Raw genomic sequence first — 24,487 nt, forward strand, 5'->3', positions numbered from 1 at the left:
GGTGTGTATTTTATCTTTTAACAAGGCCTGAATGACAAACACATAGGACAGTTATGGGCTGACAGAAACAGAAGCTTTTGATGCTTCACAGGGGATCCATGAAATAAACAATAGGCAGAGGAGGCAAAGAAATTGAATTACAACTGGCTGGGCTTGTGTGTTTCAGAGTAGAAAGTGGAAGTGAGGCAGCACCAGTGTGGTATAGCAGAATGAAACCAATGCATCATTAAATATACTGGAGTCATTGCTCGCCTGCCTTCCCAACTGTCCTGCTTCTTTGTTTAACACTTCTCTTTCCTCCAGCAAAGGCAATTCTTCCCTTAAACACGGGAATAGCAAATTTTAAACAGCAGTCACGATTTAAAGGATTTCTTCAGAGATCTAAACACCAACACGCACAAACTGTGCTACGTTGTGCAACCTTTGTCTATTTCCTCTTAGAGAGCGCCTCGTGGATTACTGACTGTTCATAAAGTCAAATGTCAATACACCAGCAGCAGGAACGCTCGCCGGGAACCTTGAACTCTGAATCATTTTCTTATGGGGTTAATAATGAGGGGACACCGAGTCAACGACAGACATATAAAAGAATTTATTTCTCATGTGCACAAAAAGAATTGGAACAGAACTGAAACAATGATTGAGGCCACAAGGCTTTCCATATAGATTTTCATCAGAAATCCTTTTTATGTCCATGCCACATCTCCTGTATCATCTTTACAACGGCACAGGGCCCATTCCTGCAATGGTGCTCCACTTCATAAAGCAAAGATTTTGCTTGAATGATGGTGGCATGCACTCTGCACCAGTGTTTCACTCTCAGATGCAAGTAGACAGAAATAGTTAAAATCCCAAGTGCAATTTGTAGAGGATAGCTTCTCTTGAAGAGCAGAACTGCAGTCTATTTCTCTGTTATCTGGTGCCCTCAGCAATGACACTTAACCCTGGTACCAGAAGATGCATTAGCTTGTATGGAATTAAATAAAATAAAAGTTATTTTTTTGATGCCTTCTGCTAAACTGTCAGCAGCAGAGTTGAGAGAGTGGAGGGGAAGAAGTATGGGCGTGTTTCTTTACATCGAGGCACAGATCACTGTAATTTGGAGTAACATAATGAGCACGACATCTACAAATAGCAAACAGGACAATATCTTTGATTGTTGCCAAGGACATCAGTTTGATCGTATCTTAATTTCAGGGAATTTGCGGAGCAAACGTAAAAACTAGAGAATAATTATGTCACACTGGAGGTCTGTTGTACTTTTGCAGCTTTTATGCTGTTCTCAATGGGGATAACTTATTCTATACAACAAAAGATGATACAGAAAGCCATTGAACTCATTGCATAGTGACATAAAACATCATCATGACAATATCATGAAAATAAAATAAAATGACAAAGACAACCTATGTGATGTTAGCATCTGGAACCTGCTATTGATGTAGCCATAGGTTAAACAGCTGTTGTGCCATTCCTCAGAGCACAACATTACATTTAGACACAAATGTAATGCATGTTTTTTTTCAGTCTGTATATCTACAAAGGGAACCAGTACATTAGTATGATACTGCGATGGTGTGTTTGTGTCTGTGTGTGTGTGTGTGTGTGTGTGTGTGCGCGTGTGTGTGTGAGTGACAATATATTTACAGAGAATTGTCTTCACATTATTCACAAATCCTTCTATAAAGCAGCATTTCATTGCAGTTAGTGGAATATTAGATCACTGAAGTTCTCCTTTCGCACTACAAATGCAGCATGATGTTCACCAGCTGAAATGCCATGACATACATGTTCAGTGTTGACTTATTTAAAAGATAATACTGCTTTATTTATGCATACATATACTGTAAATAAAATATTAAATATCAAACTAAGTCTTTGGCAAATGTAGTTAAGAGTACATTCACAAAATATTTTCCAAAACTTAAAATGAGTCAGTATTTCCTTTCAGCCCCTACGGAGAGTGGAACCTAACTTCGTGGAGGGTGGTGAGTCTGTGTTTTTAAAGGCAATTAATTTCAATTAACAGGCATGAATTTATGTTTTAAAAAAACTGGTCTGTAAGGCAATTGTTGAAGCTAATTTGCAGTCGGTTTGCACAACTGCACGCAGCTTTCTAAACTGTGTAGGCATCTATTGGCATGACTAAGTAGCTGAATGAGATACAGTTGAACTGAAAGGATTTGCTCATGTAGCCAAAGAGTTATGGCTTCATTTTTACTTGGAAAAAAGATGTTCATACGCAAACGGGTCTGTTAGCTTGTTAGCTTTGTGGTTTTCTAAGAATGCAACATATATATTTTCAACTTATGCTTATAAAATGGTTAATTGTAGGTGAATGTACCACAAAAAAAAGAGAAAAAAGCTGAGGTTATAGTGCAAAAAAAAGAGAGCAAAGGATGACACTGCGCACGTACATGGACATGAGGGAAATGTGACAGCCGTTCTGAAAAATCGTTGTTTATATTAAAAAAATGTAACAGAAAATATAATTTAAAGTATTTCAAATTCTGGCAAGACCATTTTAAGTTCACGGTCACCACATTTTTAATACTTTGCAAAATGATTTACATTTTTACATCTGATTGTTTGCCACGGGGAGCGCGATGTCGCCAGGGTCAGTAAACGCTGCAGGGCATGCTGTGTTCGTCTTATAATTTAAGTGTTATCAGAGAAATGGGAGCAGAAAAGTTCATCAAAGCACCAGAGTAAAGCCCGCTCTACATTATGGAGCCAGGATCTTGTTAATGGTCAGAGGGGCCCACAACACTGGTTTAATTCGCTACATTGTTACGCTATAGGACCACTGTCATCTCCCCCTGGACGTCTGTCTTCAGAGCAGAAAAATACTGCAGTTCATTACATAAAGGAATGTGACGATCCATGAATAAAATAACAACAACAACAACAACAACAGCAAAGAAACAAAAATTAAAAACCCACGACATTTTTTCCACATGGTTTTCTTCACACTGTTTTTCTTCAATTTATATGTTATAATATATATATTTATATAATCTCTTAAAGTCATTCTGGAAACGCTCAGGCCTGTGAGAGAATAAGGGCATGACAGGTGAGTTCTGAATGCCCCCGGGCCCTTTTGACCCAAAGTGTGTGTGAGACGCTGAAGCTGGGTGCATCTGCGTCGACCTCGGCCATCCTTCCTTCACAACGCACTTGCTGACGGGGGTTTCATTTAGGATTCCACCTCGCTTCCCTTTGACCTCAGTGTTTCTCAGACAGGGACAATATGGAGGCCGAAGCTCTGGCCCTGCAGTTTGAGCTGGTCTCTGGTGTAACTAGTGGCGGTCGTAGGCAGTGGCAGCAGTGGGAGGTGCGGAGCCACGGGATGCGGCACTATAATAATAAGGGGAACCTGAAAGTTAACAGAAGAACGAACCGTTGGAAACCACGAGGTCAAACATGATGTAAGACACGTGTGTAAAAGTTCTGAGGATGCGCTGAATATTCAGAGACTGACTTTTTAGGTTTTAAATAGGATTTAAATTTTAGAGCATGTTCAGCATGACAGTTTTTTTAATGATGTCAGACACTTACTTAATAACGCTGGATTGCTGAACCGCCAGGCTTCATTGTAAGTTGTGTATTGTGGATGAGAGTAGGGGTTTCCAGAAAAATCCCCTCCTAGGGAACAAAATGGTAAAAATACATATTTATAAGAAGCTAATAAATAGAAAAATTCAAAAGCCTACACTACAGTTACATTAGATTTTTTCCCACAACAATATTACTGACACATCAGTTCTCTGGACGTCTGTACAGCTTCTCCAGAGTCCCTTCAGGTGAGTTAATTGTTTTATTGCCTGCTCTGTTCTGTATGTAAGTTTGGACTTTTGTCCTGCTTGTAGGCAGTCACACTTTGCTTCAGACCCTCTCTCATTGTCCTCTCCCTGCAGGTTGTAGTGAGAAGCATGGGAGGGTGAGGGGATATCACAGAGCGATGCTGCAGGCCCACAGGTTTCTTTCTTTTATGGCACTATAAAGGCTGGGTTTTATATGAAGCTGCTGAAGAATGGCCTTTGCTTTAACGGTGTTTGGGGCCGGTCACTAAATCTTAGTTATTCGCCACTGGGTGAAAAAAAAACACAAAAAACCCACAACCCCTGGATTAAGAAGGTTTTGCTGTGTTTTTCTACTTTTTGTGTCCATACACACTTTCCAGTTGTATAAAACACACATATTTTTTTATTTGATTTGAGATATGTGTTTTGACCTCTATCTATAGGCTAAAATCACGTGCTAATCCTACACGGCTGCTTTGATTGTTTGTCAGTGTTAGGCACATGTCACGCCGCAATAAAGGGAATTGTGTTTTGAGTTGTTTGGAGCACAGATCTACACATGCTGGCAGCATCTTCACCGCTGGTTGTGTAACTTAAGCTCATCCCTGAGAGAGATAGTGATTTAAATATTTACAGGCCCTCCACGCCTCTGTGTTTTGACCCTTAACTGTTTGCTGTGAACCTGAACTGCAGGTTAAGTAGAGGGGAAAGAGATACGCTCTGCAGCCCTGGGTGTCCGGGGAGGCGAGGAGAGGAGCAAAAGCAGTGTTTATCGATGGGGCTGGTGAGAGTGCGCTGTGTGGACACGGCGAGGGTAATGAGCGCTGGGAGCTGGAGTGTAACTGAGAGGAACTGTCCTATCTCACGGCCACTGATTGTGGTGATCGCCTATCAAGTTCATCTAATGTCCTCATCCACAGACGCTAACCACACGCTAACCGCAGTCTAACAAAGCTATAACAAGCTTGCTTCAATCCTTTGAGTCAAAAGCAATGATTTAAAGTGTCCTTGCTGTCTCAACAGTGAATTTATGTTTGATGTTTTTGGGGTTTTTTTTGTAGGGTTAAGTGACCGTAAATTTTACAGTATCAACCTGACAGGTACTATGTGTTGCAAATATGTTAGAATTAACTATATCACCTACCGGGAACCATTCCAGCAAGTGTGGATGTGGGGTAGCTGCCTTGTCCTGTGGGGGGGACATGAGGTGGGTAGCCAGGTAAGGTGGTACTAGCCATATCTCGACCTGCAGACACACAGAAGGAGGATCTGTATCACAAGGATGGTCACGAGGAGAAGAGTTAAAAGTATATTCTACTTGAGAGAGTGGGTTTAAGCTGAAACCAGTCCAGGGTGTGTAGCACTCAGCTTGCTCTTTCCTGGATTTGAGGTTTTTTCCTGTAGTGAGTGCCTAATCACAAGAATAAAAAGCCACAAAAAAAAGGCATGTGCTATGTCATAACCGAGCTGATGCAAACTAAAATTGTTCTGGAAGAAGAAAAAAAAAAGTGCTACCAGTAAACATTACGGATAAGTTTCTGCATTGAGCAACATGAAAGAGTTTTGTCATTAAATTGATGATAAAAGATGGAAACGAAAACCTTCCTTCGAAGCATATTGCTTTTGGAAACGTCTTGTACATAAACACAAAAATCACCAAAGTGAAGTGATGCATATAGCCACTGAGAATAACAAGCAATGCCCCTGTCTGTCACAATGCATCGACTCATCCTGTTTCTTAGGCACGCTCACTTTGTAAAAGCAAAACTAGAGATTTTCCAAAAATGTTCAGAAATAATATGTAAAATGTCTGCTGTCCAATTATATATACCGGTATGTATATCTCTCCTGGGGTCACATATCAATATCATGACACTACAACAAAACATAGCATACTAGTGTCAAAAGCAGTGTTAGGAGCATCAGGCCAATGACAGCATCACGCTGGCCTCTGCTTTATATTCAGCCCTTTAATTAACCCTGACAGCAACCCAGCTAGATGAAGGGGCACACATGACTGGCAGCTATGGGTTTAAGGCGGGCCCCAGTATCAGCCTATATCTGCGCCTTTGAAACCCCCTGTTTTGGCCTCCTGTGGCCCCCTACACTTTGGCCCTGTCATGAGTCTGTAAGGACCAGAAAGTCTACTGTGACAGTGAGAGACGAGCAGGGGGTCAAATGCAGAGCAAAGCACGGAGGGAAAGGGTAGAGATCGTCTGCTTTTAATGAGAGCCAAACGTTCAACTTTGCTCCTGTGTACACAACTGCAAGGCCCAAAAAGAGCAACAGGGGAGGCATCCACTTTAATTTGTACATAACTGAGAACTGAGACTAAAAGTGAGCACAGAGTGAATAAAGAAATCATTTTAATTATTATCCGGCTACGGGGCCTTGTGGGAAAAGTTGTACCTGCTATAAAGGGCTGGCTGGCATACTGGCTGTAGCAGGAGCTGTGAGCATGGGCAAGGTAGCTGGGAGTAGATGCATCTACTGAGAGGCTGGACTGGTGGGGCAAGATGTCAGCTAGAGCAGAATCCCCAACAGAGGAGGGGGTGAAGGGGGCAAAGGATGCCTCATGGGGCTCTCGCTTTACACACATGGAAGGTGGATATGACGGGTGAGAGTCTGGCAGGTGGGGGGAAAAAAAGAAAAAGAAAAAGAAAAAAAATTGATACAATGCAGACATACAACTCCACACAATCTGTACATACGTTTATGTCAGTCACTCACAAGTATGGTGAGATGGATTTATAGCTGTGTAGATGTCCAAACTCAAGCGTAGACGGGTAACAGCAAAAAGCCAAAAAATTAGATCTGTCGCTGACATAGACGCTCGTAATTAAAGAAAGAGCGGACTACAAATCCCTCTCCGATTTAACGTATTAATTAAAGGGAGCCCAAAGAATTAGGAGCAATACATTAACTTGCTATCTTTTAAGAACTCACAAGCAGACATTTTATATGAATACTGAATAGATAAGCAGTCTTTACCACTTGATTTGTTCATTTACATGGCTTATAATAATAATCTCATATGCACCTAGCGGTAATTCATTCAACTAAGTGGAAACGTACACCAGTGAAATGTTGCAACAACACATCGCGCCTGATCAATCAAGCTCAAATGCGTAAAAAATTTCCCCAAGGTTTTGGGAAAACAAACAACATAATCTCATGGCTGCTTTCTCACAACAAAATCACTCCCACAAATAACCAAGCAGCCGGCTTGTAGACAGTTCAAAACTCTGCACTTTGATCTAATTTGGCTGATGAGTCTTGGCATCTTTCATTTTAGCGTCTCTGCCTCTCGAACCTGTGCAATCAATGTGAGCTCTGTTTCTGGCCTCTCCGTACCCACTGCAAGCCTGTTGTGTTTTTTCGGGGGCCTGCAGGGAGAGATGGCTCTTTCCCGACACCATGATAGCCTCATTAGCTGCTTCTCCCATCATTGTTGTTTTACAACAGGACTGTGTGTTGCGATTCCTCATTAAGATAAGGGCTGCTCAATGGAAGGGGAGTGCAACAATGTCAACCATAAGAACCTAATTCCAGAGAAACAGGCAATGTTGCTCACTACTTTTCCCTAGGAGCAGAAAAATAAAATTGTAGGCTCTCCTAACGTTATTCTCCTTCTTTGTCTTGGTGATAGCTAAAAATGTGGATTTAGACAGAAGTACTGCAATTAGAGTGAATCTTTTCTTAGAAAAATGACAACACAATGGGGAAAAGACACAGTGTGAACAATGTACAATCTTTTCTAACATATGATCAGATCATTAAAAGGAACGTTTGCCCCGAATCTTTGGCATGAACAGAAGTATTCTAATGAGTAGGCTTTCCATTTAATTGGATGGACCAAAATGTTGTCACATGTACTGCCCAAGTATGTCATAAGTTATATTGGAAAACTGGGTCTACATTTAGGAATGACGGCAAATCCCTTGTGCTTAGTTCTGCTCTTCAGTTAATTATAGCCAACATGTAGTCTGTTAAAGCCTTTGAAGTTCAAACAGCTCTCAAAAGTCCAGTTACAAGAAAAAAATACTGCAGAGGACAATGCTAGCAGCTAGCTTGTTTCAGAAACACAGCAAAGCATCATATTCCACCTGCACCTGAGCCATGAAATCACGATGACATCAAGTGTAAACCCATGAACCAAACGCAAATCTCTACTAGAGAGAGCCCGTAGTGTAAAACAGTTTTATGACAGTCAGATTTTTAAAAAAGAAAATAATTTGATTCTCTTTGTCTTTATTGTGTGTTGCGGTTTAAAAAAATGAACCAACTGTGCAGCAGTGGATTCAGAGGGCTTTTTTATGTGCACCTTGCTCATGCGCGCTATTATTAGAAACACCCCGTTGCCAGGTTATTTTCTTCACTGGTAACAGTTTATAATTGGGGTACAAAGTACGTTACGCTAAAGAAACACTAATGACGAGTTAATACATCTGGATGTACCGTAAATTTCTGCTACTCACCGACTACGGCTTCAGTTAATTTTTAATAGATCACCAATCAAGGGGTGGTTACTCAAAATTATCCACCAAACTGTATCGATTTCAGGTACATTTGGCTTTATTTACCTTCATTTAGGACTTAAGTGCCACAAGGCATCAAAAACCGAGACTAAACCCTGTCCTGTCTGCCAGCTTTTGGAATCTGAATGTGATGTTGTGCCAAACAATATTTCTGAAAAGTCTAACTGTGAATTCATGATATATCCTGTATTAATTCAAGCGTGAAATCATCAAGGGACTAACATTAGTTAAGTATGGTTTGCGCTCTTACTCTATGCATGCTGGGACTTTAATTTTGCGAATGAGGATGTCTAACATGAAGTCAAGGTCAAGCCTGTTTACACTGAATCTGAGACTTCCTCCACACTACTGTAGGCTTCCGTGTTCTCAGCGCCCGAGCAACCGTTGTCAAACAGACAGGGGTTACAACGCAACAACAACCGATACAAATGCTGCGTTCAAGACCACTGAACTCTGAAACTAATCAGACATGGTGTTGCTTATTGTCCTGGAGACAAGGCAGCGCCTGGTAAAGGGAGCCTGTCAAATCGAAGGCCCTGATGATGGAGATGGAAGATAAACTCAGGGTCCTTGGGGACTTTTCTCCTCAGCAAACACATCTTTGAATGAGCGGAGATGGTATAGAGTTCTCCAATAGCTGTCTCTGCTCCACCACTGATACTACATCGAGACCCCATCAACCATAGAAATGGACTGTTAAGAACCTACAGCAATCCTCCGAGTGATGCTTCCAGATATAGCTACAAAAGGCTTCTCTCAAGTGAGCATTTCATTTTTAAACGTGCACCGAGGAACTTTGCTGCACAAACCATTTACTGGGAGAACTCTTGTTTAGAAAGGCTGACATTCAATCTACAGAGAACTTTTCATGCACGCAAAACTTCCTTTCTGTGCTGACAGACAATAAAATTCAAATTTTACCCAGACAGGGACACATTCATGTTTGTATCGCAGCATTTCAGCCTCTGGATTTGCTTTCTTCCATTCAAGCTTTGGTAATTTACAACTACTTACACCAACCCCCCCCCCAAAAAAAACCAAAACAGAAGAACATTTGTAAAAGGTGGAAACTGTGGAAAAACAAATGCAGGCAAAAATAGCTTCAATTCCCCATTTAGAGGTTTAAAGTGATTCATTATCAAATGTGTGCTCAAAGGTTAGCGTGCTAGCGACGGGGTGATATAAACATTAATTTCCAGTCTTGGGGCTGCAGGCGTTAACTGAGCTGAGAAGAGTCATTTGTCACCAGGCCACACAGCAGGCATTGCAAGTTAGGTGGCTGCTTGTTGTTTGCCACCCAGCAGAGAAAAGCTCGTACTGCCAACTCATAAAAACAGCTTCAGATTCTGATTTGTATTTCAGCAGAAATTAACCTGAAAGAAGGCACTCGGCACTTTATATGTTTTTGTGCATAAAGTGAGAAATATATAGATAAATAAGTAAAAACGAAATTGAAAAAGCAACAGCGTTTCACACCTGCTAGATTTGTTGTAGCCAGAGTGGAGCCACTTTACACCTGCCAATCCCACAGGCTCTGTTGGCCCAGCCTGCACAGAGACGCTGCACGTGTCTGAATGTAAGTTTCTGACTTTCTTTGAGCATCAATAGAAAACTGCAGGTACAAAATTGGAGCCAAACACTAGAGCTGAATCATGATAAGGATAAGGTGATAAGGAAATACAGTACATGTTCAAAAATAGTGAATATGCAGTGTAGCTACAGCTGTATAAAACTAAGCACCTAGCTATGCAGAGTTGACTGGGTCCTAAATAGCTCGCTCAATTTGAGCATGGTACTGTAATGGGATCCGATTATTAGCTGTAAGTGGTATTATTGCAAATTGGAAGCATTGAGAAACACAGAAACTTAGCTACAAACTGCTAGAATAGACCACGTGAACTTACAGGTCGGGGTCCATGAGTTATGAGCTGACTAGTGTGTGAAAGTTTGCCAAAGATCTGCTGACTCAGTGACTGCAGATCTCCGAGCCTCCTGTGGCATTAACATCAGTACAAAAACTGTGCTCCAGGAGTTTCATGGCCAAGCAGCTCCTACAGATGCAACGTCTAAGTGGCTCAGTACTTTTTTCTATATAGTGTGTATAAAATCATTCATTTAAATGTGATATCTTTTGTAATTTTAGCAGTAGCTACATTCAATGCATTTTTAAAGCAATCCAAAAGACGTTTAAGAATAATTTCTTCTGATTTTTTATCTACATATATAAAATGATATATAGATATATGTAAAATAATATTTTTTTTAAGTAATATTTGTTGCATCTTAGTAAGTGGTGCAAAAAAGTGCGATCAATCTCTCCCTATTTTTGTTGCCTCCAAGGTAACCTTCTCTTTCACACATTCGGGACACAAAAGATGGCCGACCGTGCTTTCGTTATAGCGCTCCTGTAATGCAAAGCTGAGCACTTCATTAATCATTCATCTTTAATAGATTATGCAAATTTCAGGACATAAAAATCAACAAGATCAATAACTGTATGAATTTTAATTGGGAGCAGAAAACATTTAAAGAATGAATATAATCTCATAGCTCCATCCAGTATGAGAGCATAATTTATTGATAATTGGATCCCAGCCTAAGTGAGGAAGGTAATTTAGCATTTTTTCAGCCTTGGCATACATTCCTATTTACAGGGTTTGCTAATGGAAGGAAAAATAATATTATGCACTAACAACCTACACACAATCAAATGCCTCATGCATTACTTTGCATAGTTGTGAAAATTGGGTAATAAAAGTTTACAGGATATTACTTCTGAGTTTAATTTGGTGCTCAATATATTCAAAACACATCTTTAAAATGGCTGTACCAAAACATGTTGTCATATATTACTTTCAGAAAAGTTTTGCTAGTTCATTCCCTCTTTACTCTGGGCGAAACCCTTGCATGTATCGCTTTAGGAGGCCCCCCAGGCCCCCAGGTGGCTTGGAGGCCACCTGCTATGAGTGTGCTCACCAGAGCGAGACCACTTTCATAGGAGGAGCCCGCCATAAAAGGGAAAAACACACCTTTCTTCTCCTGAGGCCCGACTTTCTGGGGCAAAGCTACCTCCCACATGTTCAGGAATAAAAAGGGGTTCTTTCTTTTCCCATAGCTCTGTGCCTGAGTGTGTGGCTGAACTATTGGGATCATATGAAAAGGCCGCTGTAGTTTTCAAACTTCCTCTTCTTTACTTAGACTCTCTCTCTCTCTCTCTCACACACACACACACACACACGCACACATGCACAGACACACAAAGTACACTCCTTGACTCTGATTCCCACTGCATAATTATGAGCCTTTTATTAAAAGGCTCATAATTATTCTCGAGCCAGTGTGGCCATCAGTAAACCTAACCTCCCTTGGGAAACACCCTCAACAGCAACAATGACACAATATTTCAATTAACCAGATGTCCATCAACCTGGACAGCAAAGCAACCACAGACTCGGTCCAACACAGGGGATGTTTGATACAGACACTGCAAGATAGTTAACACATTGCACCTCCAATTACCTGTTGACTCTCAGTGCAAACGATTTGGCAAAAAAATGCCCCTTTCTCTCTCTATATTTCTCTCTCTCTTTCTCTCTCTCCACAGCATAAGGCAGCCAGCCAGTCACAGTGCTATTCCAGCCGCTGTCAATCAACAGGCTATGATAGCGTTTGATGACAACGTCATGTCGTGGCGAGAACAGCAGCTGTCTCTTATGAGAAGTGCTCCCAGTCAATCTGTTAGCGGGCCAATCCAGGCTAACACAATGGCCAGTTAGGAGCGTTGCGTGAAAGACCTGTGGGATTTAATGGACTCAGATGATATGTTACCTCAGCCCGTCCCTTAGAAATACACAGAGCACCCCAAAAAGTGCCTTGAAAGAGCTTTATGTAAAAAAAAAAAAGACATTGGTGATAACTTTATATGGCTGGAAAAATGTGCACGCCATCAGGGAACGGCAATCAAAATCTTAATGATTCAGTGATAATGTAGAAGTTTAGATAAGAGCGAGATGTCTTTTTAAAGTAGGAACCCTAAAAAAGTGATCAGTAAACTGATGGTAAAATGACAGTTTGGTGGTATTTAAAAAAAACAATTAGAACTGGTTAACCTGGGAAACTTTTTCAAGAGTTTGGCATCATAAAGAACGCACAGTTCGACCATCTTGGTGCCGGTGTATTTTGTTGCAGCACTGTGTGTATTCTGTTAGGCGTCAGTGTAGCATGAGTCAGATTGTACCTGTCACAACAGAGTAGCTCTGGGAGACGCTAGAGGCGAGGTCAGAGCTGGCACTGGTGGAGAGGCTCGGCTTCACATCTTCCAGGCCAGTGTTCAGGGACGGGAGAGTGTACTCATTCGCCTGTAGACGAAAAAAAAAAACCCCCATGTGTGAGCAGGTGGGAATCGAAGACAGCAATTCACACTGCTTTAATTAAATTTTACATTCCACCAGATCAGGTCATGATCTGGTTAAAATCGCTCTTGGATTTAGATCAGATTTCCTAGTTTAGGTGACGACATATAAAAAACAATGTCACGATGAACGCCCCTCTCGTGTTTGCTGCTGTACATTTCCTGTGAATTCTGCGAACATCACCCCTGCCCCTGCTCCTTGTGCTTTACCAAGACCTATGATGATGTATGCATGCATTAGAGCTTGTCTGAGGGCAAGGCAGAAAGGGAGAGAGGGATGAGAGAGGGATTGGGAGAGGAGTGAAAGGACGGGGTGTCAGCTGGCTCTTTGTGCTCCACTGCAGTCATCCCTGTGACCAGTCAAGGGAGGAGACATTCAGGGCTTTGTTACAGGAGAGACATGTGGTGTGTTTTTTTAAAGGCGAGTACAACCTCAAAAACAGCCCTTTGTGCTTTGCCTCCAGGATGAACACATAAAACTGGGTTAATAAAATGTTAAAATTGTGAATTTTCACTTTATGAGTTTTTCTACTTTTACTTGTATTTTTTAAAACGTCACATTGGAGGCTTTCGTTGCATTCCTGTTCCACTCTTATAAAATACTCTGTGCCACTCTGGCCGTCTTTCTTTTTTATTTATTTATTTTATTTTAACAGATTCACATTCACAGTTTACTGCAGAAGAAAACTTCAACCACCATCCAGTGTCTTAAATATTTATTCACCTTAATCTCGTGTTAAGACTCTGCTAGCAGTTGTGATGAATCCTGTTTGTTAATGAGATGACACTTCCTGACACAACTTTTCTTTGAAAGGATAAGTGTGTGTGTGAGAGTGTCTGTGAGTGTTTATTTGAAAGAGTGTGTGTGTGTGCGTGCATCTGTTTCTCTCAATGGGTTGGGGTCCCACAGGGGCAAGCTGGTGACCCCAGTCTTGTCTGCCTCTATCCCAGATAAACTCTAATTGTGTGCTTACAACTGTTCCCTGGCACTAGGCTGGATGTTCCTCTCTATTCCACTGGGCCTCAGCAGCACAAGAGTCATTTTGTCATGCAGATGGGATGCGGGTAGGGCCGGGTAGGGCTGGGCGGAGGGCGAGTGGCAAGCGCAGAGGGGCCTGAATGACCTGACCACATGGCTGCCAGAAGTGTGGGAGGGATGAGGCCTATTCAGCCTGGCCTCTTCAAAATGGCTTTTTAATGCCCTGACGCAGACACCAGACAAGCCCCTAATAGCCTAATATCCCACCTTTTCACCAGTTTAAGAAAAGGAGGGGGTTCTGGAAACAGGGAGAAAAAAGAAAGAGTGGAAATCCATCTGATTAATATTACATTAAATTAAAACTGATTTTTCTGGACCATTCTGACGCCGTTTTTCTCCCCCCTCCGCTACCCCCCTCTCGCCTTTTTAATACCTTCTCCTCCACTCTTTGTGATTGCAAGTCATTTCCAATTCGTTTTGGTATTGATCTTGCCGTAGAAATCACTTTGGTAATTAGCTGCATTAGGGGCTGTATAGCCAGCTGAGGGGCTGTCCCTCTGATTTATCGCTGCTGTAATTCCCCACGATCGCGGAGAGATGAAAATGAACTCAATTAGGGCACTGCTAAGGCTGCATGGGCACCCACATAAAGCTCCAATGGAAAAATTAATAGTCTCTTGTTGTTTAACAGTCTAATGAATGTAAATAAAGGTTATCCGCTGTTATACGCTGTGGGTTTGCAGGTTGCTTCAAGCAAGAATTTGCACTGAGCTTTTTGTCACCTGTGTCAGAGCGTTCGCGGGTTCACTACAGCTTGTTAGAAATCAGTGTAAATGCTGTAAATCTTATTGTGTAGGGAGAAATGTGTGTGTGTGTCGAACCTGCTCGGGTTTAATGTGTTCTGAGGTGGGGAAGACATCAGGATAAGAAGGCCTTTCAAACACACGGTCGAGGGCCTCCAGCTGCTGCTGGGTGAAGGCATCCGCCCGCAGGTGCTTTCTTAAACTTTCCACACTGCCCTGAGAGTCGCTGCCGGGGCCCGAACCATCAGAGCCATCTAAAGAAAGGAAGAGGTGAAAAAAAAAGGGAAGGGACGAGGGGGGCAACACTGGTATGAGGATGTGGATCCAGTCTTTTTACTTCATACTTTACTTCTAGCAGGCTAGCATTACGAGGAATAAAACAAACAAAAAAATATTAGAGCTCAGCGGGTGTGATAGTGATGGCATGAGGCAATTCAGGGAAACCCACCATCATGCTTGGCTTTTATCTCCCCCTGTTTTTTCCTGTCTCTCTCTTACTCTCTCGCTCTTTCCTTCTCTCACACATACACTCACTCAAACAATCCTCTACCTCCCCCCTGCCACTCCTTGCAGCCACCATCAGCATGGTCATCATGTGATAGGTCCATGGTAATTGATGGATTACCGTCAGTGCAAATATATACTTGTAAGGCAGACCGTGTGCTTCAGGAAGAGAAAGTAGGGCTGGCGATTACATCCAGAGCCTCTCATTCTGCCGGCGGGAAATGGAGAGCCATTATTTAACTGTACTATTTCTTCCTGAACATATTACCCTTCCCTCTCTCTGTCTCTCTTCCTTCTCTTTCCATCCCCCACATATTACCTGTCCTGTGGAAAACAGAATGGAGTGGGGATGGGACTCAGGGCCGAATGAGGACGGGGTGTCTGGGGGCAATCATATGCATTTCCTCACTTGGTCACACTCTATATAAACAAATGAGCCTGTGCTTCCCTCGTTCTTCTGATCTCTGACCCTATCAACTCGGCCAGGGAGTCCACTGCCGCGGCTGCAGCTCTCCCTCTGCTCACTCATCATGTCCTGAGCACTGAATGAAAAAAAAAAAAAGATCTAAAGCTAAAACCTCCAGCCAGCATTCCCCTCCACTCTCCTGGCTGCCTCCCACCACCCTCCCCTTCCTCCCTATACTGCGCCACCAACAGCGGATGAGGGCTTTAGCTCCCGTACAAATCTGTCATTCTAAATTTGCAGCAGATTATGTTCTCTCCTGGGCGAGCCAGCGGTGATATATGATATGCAAGGCCGCTATTGATTGCCTGATCCGCTAGCAGAGGAGGGAGGCGAAATGAACTTGGAATGAACATCATGCCTCAACTCATTGTGCGTATAATACTCTACTTAATCCCACATTTTTCTGTGCTATGGAATTCAATTGATCAATCATGTTCCACTGATGGTACCATTTCAGGGGCGTTATTGCCATTCTGCTCGGCTGCTTGACCTTTTCTCAATGGCTGAGGCCAGAGGATGAACCCGATTCGCACCAAGAAATAGATCCATGGAGAGAATGGAATAGAGGACTGCAATTGGGTATGAGTGTGTGTTATGTGTAGATGGGAGAGAGCGTGTGTGTGTGTGTGTGTTTCACTGCTAAAATATATTGACTTTTGCTTTGTGTAACATTTATGAAGGAATCTGATTTTTCTCCTGCCACATGTGTTTTCTTACCATGAGTTAACAGAATATTTTAGCCCTGGCTTTTTCTTTCTTTTCTTTTTTTTCAAACAGCTCCCTTGGGTGTTGCGTTGGAGGAACAGTAGTTTTGCTGTATGAAACCCAATTGCTGTGTGTGGTACAGAAGAAAATGGAGTCATTAATTACCTCACATCAGCTGGTCTGAGAAAAGAGGCTTGATCAATAGCAAGTGCTTGTCATTCACTATGTGGAGCCTGTTTATACTCAGCATCACCTTATACACTTAATCAGGCCCTCTGAACGGGCAGCGAAAGGACATAAATTCCCCTCATAAGATACTTTTTTGTGTTCTCTGGAAACTTACTTAACACAAGACTGATAATTTGCAACTAAAATGCAGGATGTCAACACTTTCCTCCATGGATGCTTGCTATGAGTAACGATTATTCCTCTTTTCTGAACTGAGCAGTTTCTGTCATTTTTAAGGTCAGTGAGGGTGATATCTGCATGTACCTATTCTAATACTGAGCTGTCGAAACTCATCATTAAGGGTACAGGTGAGGTCATCTTTATGGGGGAAAGAGTTAAAGCTTTTCTTATACAAGTAACCTTGTAAAATTTCTAATGATAGAGACTTTGTCAGTTTTGTAATTGTGAAAATATGCGAGTATCTTTCAAATTTATGTGTTAAAAAATTGACTGATTTGGCCTTTTAAAAGCAGCAAATCATTTATTTTCAGTATTCGGCATTAGAGATTCACGTCTGCTATATATCATAAGATAGCTGCATTAAATCAGATTCATCCTTTTGACAGTCAGTGTGTCAAGTGGAGTGTGAAGCACGACTGTCAGACTGCACGCATGTGTGTGTGTGTGTGTGTGTGTGTGTGTGTGTGTGTGTTTGTCTCATTGACTGGTTTGTTTCTTTTTCTTAGTGTTTCTTCAACCCCTTTGGGTGTCTCAGCAGGTATTCTCTTATCACTCCCACAGCAGCGTCTGACTGCGTCTCTTTGTTTTAACACAAAAGTGTGAGGAGACAAACAGAGATAAAAACAAGAATCTGCTAAGGTGACATTCCCACATTAAATTTTTGTTTTGTTTTGATCAGCTTAAACAGGTGCTGTTCGACCTTGTTGTGTTGAAAAATGTGCTTTTTTTTATCATTATGTATTCAGAGATTTTAAACCTAAAAGTTATTGTAGGCTTTCATCAGACCACTCATATGTTTGCACTTTCAGCCTTTTGTACCACACACACACACACACACACACACACGCACACACACGCACACACGCACACACACACGCACACACACGCACACACACGCACACACACACACACACACACACACACACACACACACACACACTTTCCCAGTAACAGTAGCTATTGTGAAAAAGACCTCAGCTGTATCTGTCGTGTTTTGGGGGATGTTAAGGTCCTGTGATGGTGTGGTGGCACTAATGTCCCTCTTTCATCTCTCCTGTTTATATGATAAGATAACTCAGAGAAAAGTAGAGGTGGAGGCTTGTTTGAAAGGCAAATGAATCCCTACACACTGGCTGGCTCTCTCCGTAAATCAATGACATGCAGTCCCTCAGATCAGAGGCTGCTTTACTTACTCGGCCTCTGTTGATAGGTGGAATGATGCTATCGCAAATTGTGGATCATTTATTGATGGGGGTTTTTTTTGAGAAAAAAAAATGCTGTTGAGCTTGGGAAGAGAGAGAGAGAGAGAGAGAGAGAGAGAGAGAGAGAGAGAGAGAGTGAGAGAGAGAGAGAGAGCGCAAACAAACTGGTATACCCAGAGGGTGAACACTCCTTCCCTGTAAGCTAGCTATATTTATGAAAGCTCTGAAGCGGAAAGGAGAGAGGTGGGTGGGGTGGGGGAGAAAGAGGGAGAGAAGCAGCAACACTGCCATGGCTGTTAAGATCCTGTTATGTTGTGGCATGTTTAAGAGCTTTATTAATTCGATTTAGCACCCCAACCAGTGTACTGACTGTCAGCAGGCACAGTGATGCTTGTTTGATATTTGCTCTCACTGCTTCCACCGCGGCTGCATTGACAGGATTTCGCAGATCTCCACTTTATTTTATTTGTTTTATTTACTAGATTTGACAGAAAGTTTATAATAAATAAATAAAACCACTTAAATGTATATTCTGGAATATTAATAAGATCTGGTGGCAGTTATTTAGCCTTTGAATGCAGGGTTAGTGGTTCTTTGAGCAAGACACTGTATCGGTCAGATTTGAGGGGAAAATATTTGACTTGGACAAATCTGTCAAAAACTGCAAAAGAAATTCAAAGGAATATTCATACGTCTAAATATGTGAAATTCTTTTTGCTATTTGCCACAGAGTCTCTCTCACTGTTTTATGCCCATCTTGTATTTTTCTTTGTCCTCCTCTGCTTTCAGTCTGCCGTTTAACACAGCCGCCCTGTGTGGTGAGTATTTGTAGAAATGCAATTAACGTATCCCTACTTTTCTCGTGCCGTTTCTCCCTCCTCAAGCTGAGTAATGCATCGCTCCATTAATTCTCTGCATTGCTGCCCATAATTGACTTTTCTCTGACATGATTCCTCTCCACTGAGTAAATTTCCTCTCTTTAAATTTTTTTTGTGACGGCTCTCATTGTATGTTGTTTACAACTGTAAGCTGGAGCTCGCACAGCCACGTTACTAAACCACAAGACTCAGGAAGAAGAAGAACAAGGGGACGACGAGAGAAGGAAAGAAATCTTGAAGAGAAAGACAGCGATAGATCACAGAAGGAGGAGGGGGAGGAATGCAGTGTGGACCCTTTTGTGCCTCTTCTACTGTCAGGGCCCTAACAGCCTCTTGTCTCTATGTTACGCTCTGTGGCCCCTCTCAAACCTGGGCTTTTCTCTCTCGCACACACACCCCATCAGGGCCATCATGGTGCTCATGATTCCATTTTTCTGTCTTGCTCTGGATGCATTTATTTTCTAAAGTGATCCTCTATTGACTCATTGTCATGGAGTGGCTTGACTAGTCAACCAGTGTAGGCCCAGGTTTAAATCCATACAGTAACTGATATAAACTCCACAAATGGGTCACGTGTGTTAAAAGATACATTGTGGACAATCTCCAAAAGGGCCAAATATCAAATGTGAACAAATCAAAACAGTGACTGTATTCATTTTTTTTCGCTCAAGCTATTGAGCAAGGTTGATATGATTCCGGCTGCTGCCGATGATCATGGTTTTATGTCATGAATGAGCAACCTGCTAGGCCGTATTTTTTTCCCTCCCCACTCACACACTCATCAGCTCCTTCTACACTTATCCCACACCCACGCTACAATCACAAGTTATGACCTTTGCTTTCTCTATCTAATTTATCACCGTGGCTCCCTACTGCCTGTCCTCCCCAGAGCTCCACCGGGCTCTGCACAGGACTTGGAGAGCCAGCGATGAGAAAAACATATAGTTAGGTCACATCAACCTGACTGCAAACAAGCAACAAGGTCAGCAGTAACCTGTCAGTATATACTAAGACTAAGAAAACACTAAGCTGCAGCTCTAATAAAAACATGTTTCGATGTACAAAGAGAACAAGTTATAGCATGCAAGTATGTGACATATTAATTAGCTCTGCGAGAAATTACCGCAGGCCTCAAACCTTGCAAACGACTGCATGGACTTATAGCGCTGTAATACACATTTTACAATCACACAGAAGTTGTCACCCAATCCTCTCTGTCTTTTCTTGGCTTCCAACTCCACCATAGGTTTAAATGACTTGGTGAGAGCAGGCTGTACAACAAGCTAATTTCCCCACTTCACTATTAATGCATTTGGCAGGAACAACATTCCATTTCCTGTAATGAGATACACAAATAAATCTGGCTATGGATAGATTCGGGGTGGGGTGGTGGTAGTAGTGGTGGTGGGAGGAGGGAGTGGGGGGAGCGGTGGGGCAAAGGAGAGGGGCGCATTGAGACGCATTCTCCCAGCACTGGCATAATTGGTATCGCTGCTTGCAGACATGCAAACCAATCTCTCCACAGATAGGACTGAGACTCTCTCTTTTCCCCCCTTAAGGCTATTTCTTTTGTCTTTTCGATAGCATGCACATCCAAGATAGAGGGAGGGAGGAAGGGAGGGAGGGAGAGATGTTAATTTGTGAATTAATAGCTTTTCTCTGCAGAATTGCAAATTCTTTTTAAATGTCACTATGTTCACTATGTGAAGAGCATCGGAAGCCACGAAGTTACGCACAAACACATAAAAGACACATTTCCGTGCATAGGTGTGTTCGCAGGCATGCACAGATCCTAAAATTAATCCTTGCTCAATTCTCATTGAGGCTGCCTGGACCTCCTTGTTCCCTCCTTCCCTCATAAACCCACTTTTTTTCGACAAATTCCCCTGCTCCTCTTGTCGCTCCTCCTCCCATCTTCACTCAAAGCCGTCCAGTGTAACATGCTACTTTTAATTTGCAATAACACATGACAAGGACAGATTAATAGCTCTTATGGCACCTATGTCCCTGAAGCTCGTCTTACGGGGACCTGGTGTACATAACGCGTGTCACACTACATTATCTCTACAGCCCTGCAGTAATGGGGACCTTTTTCTTCCTAAAAGGGCAACCACTGACTTCAACCACAGCAGGATCACCAGCAACCACCATCAGCACAAAAAGTGTGAAATGGTTTTTCATTTAGCACGGTCAGATTATCACAACGCAGGCACAAGCATTAAAGGAATTACTAGTATACAGACGTGCAAAGTCCAGTCAGTTATTTGTAGATTTAAAAATCAAACACTTTCCTGCACTGATCTCCTTTTGTTTCTAATCTTGCTTAACTTTTCCCCCCAAATTAATTATATTTTTACAACAGACAAAGAAGCATGTTAACATTTTAGCTTTAAAAAATGGATATTTTCTGCTGTATAGGTGTGCCTATTTATTTTTGGTAATAAAAAAAGACGCTATAATTCTAAAATATGAGGGGTTAATAATTAAATGAAATTACTTAATTAAATATCCAAATACAAAAAAACCCCCTGCACTGGAACTTTTATATCACAAGTCAGTTTGAATAGAAATGAGAAAAATAGAGTCGTTAGTAAATATGCATTTGTTTTTTGCAATAAACTGCACTGTGTTTATGACAATCTATGGAAAACGTGATTTTCTAGTCTATTTAGCTTTATTCGTTTTCATTACTAGGGAGATAATCTGTGTGAAAAAGTCTTCCCCGCCACACCACACCTCATAAGCTCATTACCCTGGAAGAGCAAATAGAGTGCGTGACAGTATTGTGATCTGTTTGACCAAAGCAAAAGAGAAGGTTGTCTAACTTAAACTTACAATGTCCTATTTTCCTCCCATCCAAGTGGTTGCCACTCCAGAGAACTAAAGAGACAGAAACATAAAAGAAGGAAGTGGCCTGTTTTGATAAGTGCTCTTTGAGATCATTTTCAACATCCCATCAGCCACCTCAAAGCACAGAATCACACTTGTACACATACACACATGCACAAACACACACACACTCACAAACACACACACACTCACAAACACACACAGCCCCTTCCCTGCCTCCACCGGTCTGTTCCTACACCTGTTCAAGCCTCCACCAGGGACATGTTAATTCATAGGCATTAAAAAAGCCAATTGTTTGCACAACCGATAATCTATTAGCCCTCAGGCAGTGTGTGTGTGTGTCCACTCTCTAGCTTTACCTCGGAATGAGAAATTCTGGCTTGGACTGGATAGGCTTTCACTTAATCTTTGGGTGTATATAGATCTATTCGCTGCCTGCCCCCTGCTAGTAAAAAAATATTTTGGGATGTTTTAATATACTTAAAATTATTTGAATCATCGTGGAAAAATATAATTAAAATCATAATCAAATCAATCAATCCTTATCTTTAAAAAAAAATATAGTCCATAATGATAAATCATGACTTATCTGACAGGATCAAAGCAGGAAATTTCAAAAGAGCTACTTTTTCTGCTGTTTGTTACTTTACTGGAATAAAAGCACGGAGCAGCAGCGTTGATGCCTTTTCCGAAGGGCTTTAGAGTTGTATGACAGCTGTATGGGATATCTACAATACATCTGAGCGTGGTATAAAATTGAGATACAGCTCTGTAGGCGTATGGTAGAACGTAGGGCATCGAAAAGCTGATTGAATCACAGCACTCTCGCAACTCTCATCCCGCCTTATATACAGCATAACAAGTCACTGGAGACAGCACACAAAAACACACTTGGCTGCAGCGCTGTCATAAATGCCATCTTCTTCACACACAGGAAAAAAGTAGGAGATGAGTGATGAAAAGAATTAAAAGGATGGCAAACAAAGGGATCTTATGTCTCCCTTACCATCGTCTCGTTTCCTCTTCTCACCATTGGAGCGGGGGATACCCAGAATGCCGTTGATGGAGTAGGATCCTACGGGATTGTTGGAGGCACTGGTCACAGGAGGGGAGGCTGTGCTGGGCACTGACGGAGAAAGCAGAGTTAGAGTGCGCATGCAGTACTGTGTGTGTTTGTGTGTCTCTTCAGGTTAACGTGGGTTAATATGTGTTCATGTGTAGTTTTTTTTTCCGTTTCTTATTCTTTCTGCAGCCCCGATTTGTTCGTTTGATTGGCCTGTGTAGCCGTATTGATGCTCACCTATGGTATGGCCGGGCGTGGAGAGTGGTGTAACAGATCCGTCAGGGGATGGGTGGAATTGCTGCTGGACTTTGGTGCGGATAATCCTGGTAAGGGGAACAACACACACGGATCAATCAATAGTGCTTTCAGAGAATTGAGATTTTACACCGTACCTTTCCGCCACAGGACACTTAAACATGACACATCACGTCCACTTACATCTGTGCATGTACAAGTGCTCCATCGTTTGGGGCACTTGTATCCTCATATTCAGGCCCCTGTCACCAATAGCCAATCTCGGGGCTTTAGGAGCAATCTCTCGTCTCCTGTGCAAGACTGAATGGGGGCTGCCCCCTGAGACTCTGGATTCAATCTAGCTGGATTCTGAGGTTAGAAATATGATAAAGTCCCTATAGCAGTAAGATGTGATGTGGCGGGAAAGTCTTCATTGCACTTTGGTCTGAATGATCTTGCAAACAAAGCATGAAATCACATCAATTCACCTCAATGATCAGCTTCACTGGCTCTACCTGGCCAACTCTAATAATCTGCCTCTCCTGCTCCCCACTCCCTCTTTTCTCCTTGCTCTCCTCTCTCTCTCTCTCCATTTCTCAAAGCTGATCTTTCACTCCCACTCTCATCCTCTTTTCTCATTTCAACTCTCTTTACTGTCCAGTGTCCTATCAGCTTTACTGTACTTTGCAATAGCTGCCTTTCAAACCTCCATCTCTTACTTTTCTTTCTTTCTTTCTTTCTTTACTGGTAGCCGATTTATTTCTGTATTTCTCACTTTTTTTTGCCCTTTTTCACTCGACGAGTGTAGCACGCAGGAATCCCCCGGGCTGACCGAGGATCAGACCCTATTGATTGGAACTCCCAGATAGAAAAACTGACAACGAATGGCAGAGAGGAACAGCAAATGCAAATTGTGAACCATACATTATTTGTGAAAGGAAACCAATAGCATCTTATTTGCTGAAGCTGAGACTGCTGTCACCTCCGGTGCCGATTAATCTGTTGTACACTTAATAAGTAAATAAATAAATAAAAAACTAAAGCAGGCTGTAATTAAAACAAATGAAGGCAAATTTTATTTTACAGTAAATCTGATGATTGCTGTATTTCTTTTAGGAAGACGAGCACAATGGGATTTGCACAAGCTCAGCTCTTATGGGGCATGATCGCATTACATTAAACTGTGACTATGGTAATGTTCTGATTGACAGCTCAACTTGAGATCATTGAATAACAGGCAGTATTGTGTGCCCTCTCACTTTAGAGGTATGTGACAGAAACGGACTTCTACAGACTGCAAATGAGGCGAATGGCGCTCACATGTGGCATCCGGCAATAAACTATCAGTTCTGAATCAGGCATCTATGGGGTTAACGTCCTCAGGGGCAAAAATGTACATCAGACTCTTTTCATTCCCCTCACTATCTCATGTGTCCTCCGTGCTCTCTCCTTCAGGCGGGGCAACAAAGGCAGGTAGTCTCCTCCAGAAAACACACATCAATATCATATTTGAATTTCTAACATCTCACCACAACAGTTATCTGACCTCATGACTCGAGGGAGTCTCATAAATTCAAGGACTTTGTTTCAAGTCTATGTTGTTGATATTGAATAAGCAATTTGGATGGATGAATTAACGACTT

General features: G+C 42.1%; 1 protein-coding gene across 12 annotated transcripts in view; it reads right to left on the reverse strand.

The window, feature by feature from the left end:
• Nucleotides 1-574: 574 nt before the first annotated feature.
• The window catches only part of pax2a (paired box 2a), a 131,872-nt gene continuing 107,959 nt past the window's right edge, over nt 575-24,487 (reverse strand). For 4 of the 12 annotated variants that reach the window (XM_086259409.1, XM_086259408.1, XM_086259398.1 and 1 more), the window contains 6 exons: nt 22,848-22,933; nt 22,554-22,673; nt 21,533-21,577; nt 14,613-14,788; nt 12,579-12,699; nt 5,854-6,428 (listed from right to left, as the gene is read on the reverse strand). In XM_086259409.1, coding sequence (XP_086115535.1) covers nt 5,854-6,428; nt 12,579-12,699; nt 14,613-14,788; nt 21,533-21,577; nt 22,554-22,673; nt 22,848-22,933 — 1,123 coding nt within the window. Of the gene's footprint in view, nt 3,377-3,558; nt 3,646-4,947; nt 5,050-5,853; nt 6,429-12,578; nt 12,700-14,612; nt 14,789-21,532; nt 21,578-22,553; nt 22,674-22,847; nt 22,934-24,487 lie in introns of those variants that run through there. The other 8 variants (XM_086259399.1, XM_086259400.1, XM_086259403.1 and 5 more) reach the window with 8 other exon arrangements.

This window comes from Aulonocara sp. 'chitande type north' Nkhata Bay, linkage group LG13 (assembly GCF_057382095.1).
Source record: "Aulonocara sp. 'chitande type north' Nkhata Bay isolate Kocher_YH1m ecotype deep benthic linkage group LG13, A_spYH_male_GT1.1, whole genome shotgun sequence".
Lineage (NCBI taxonomy): Eukaryota > Metazoa > Chordata > Actinopteri > Cichliformes > Cichlidae > Aulonocara > Aulonocara sp. 'chitande type north' Nkhata Bay.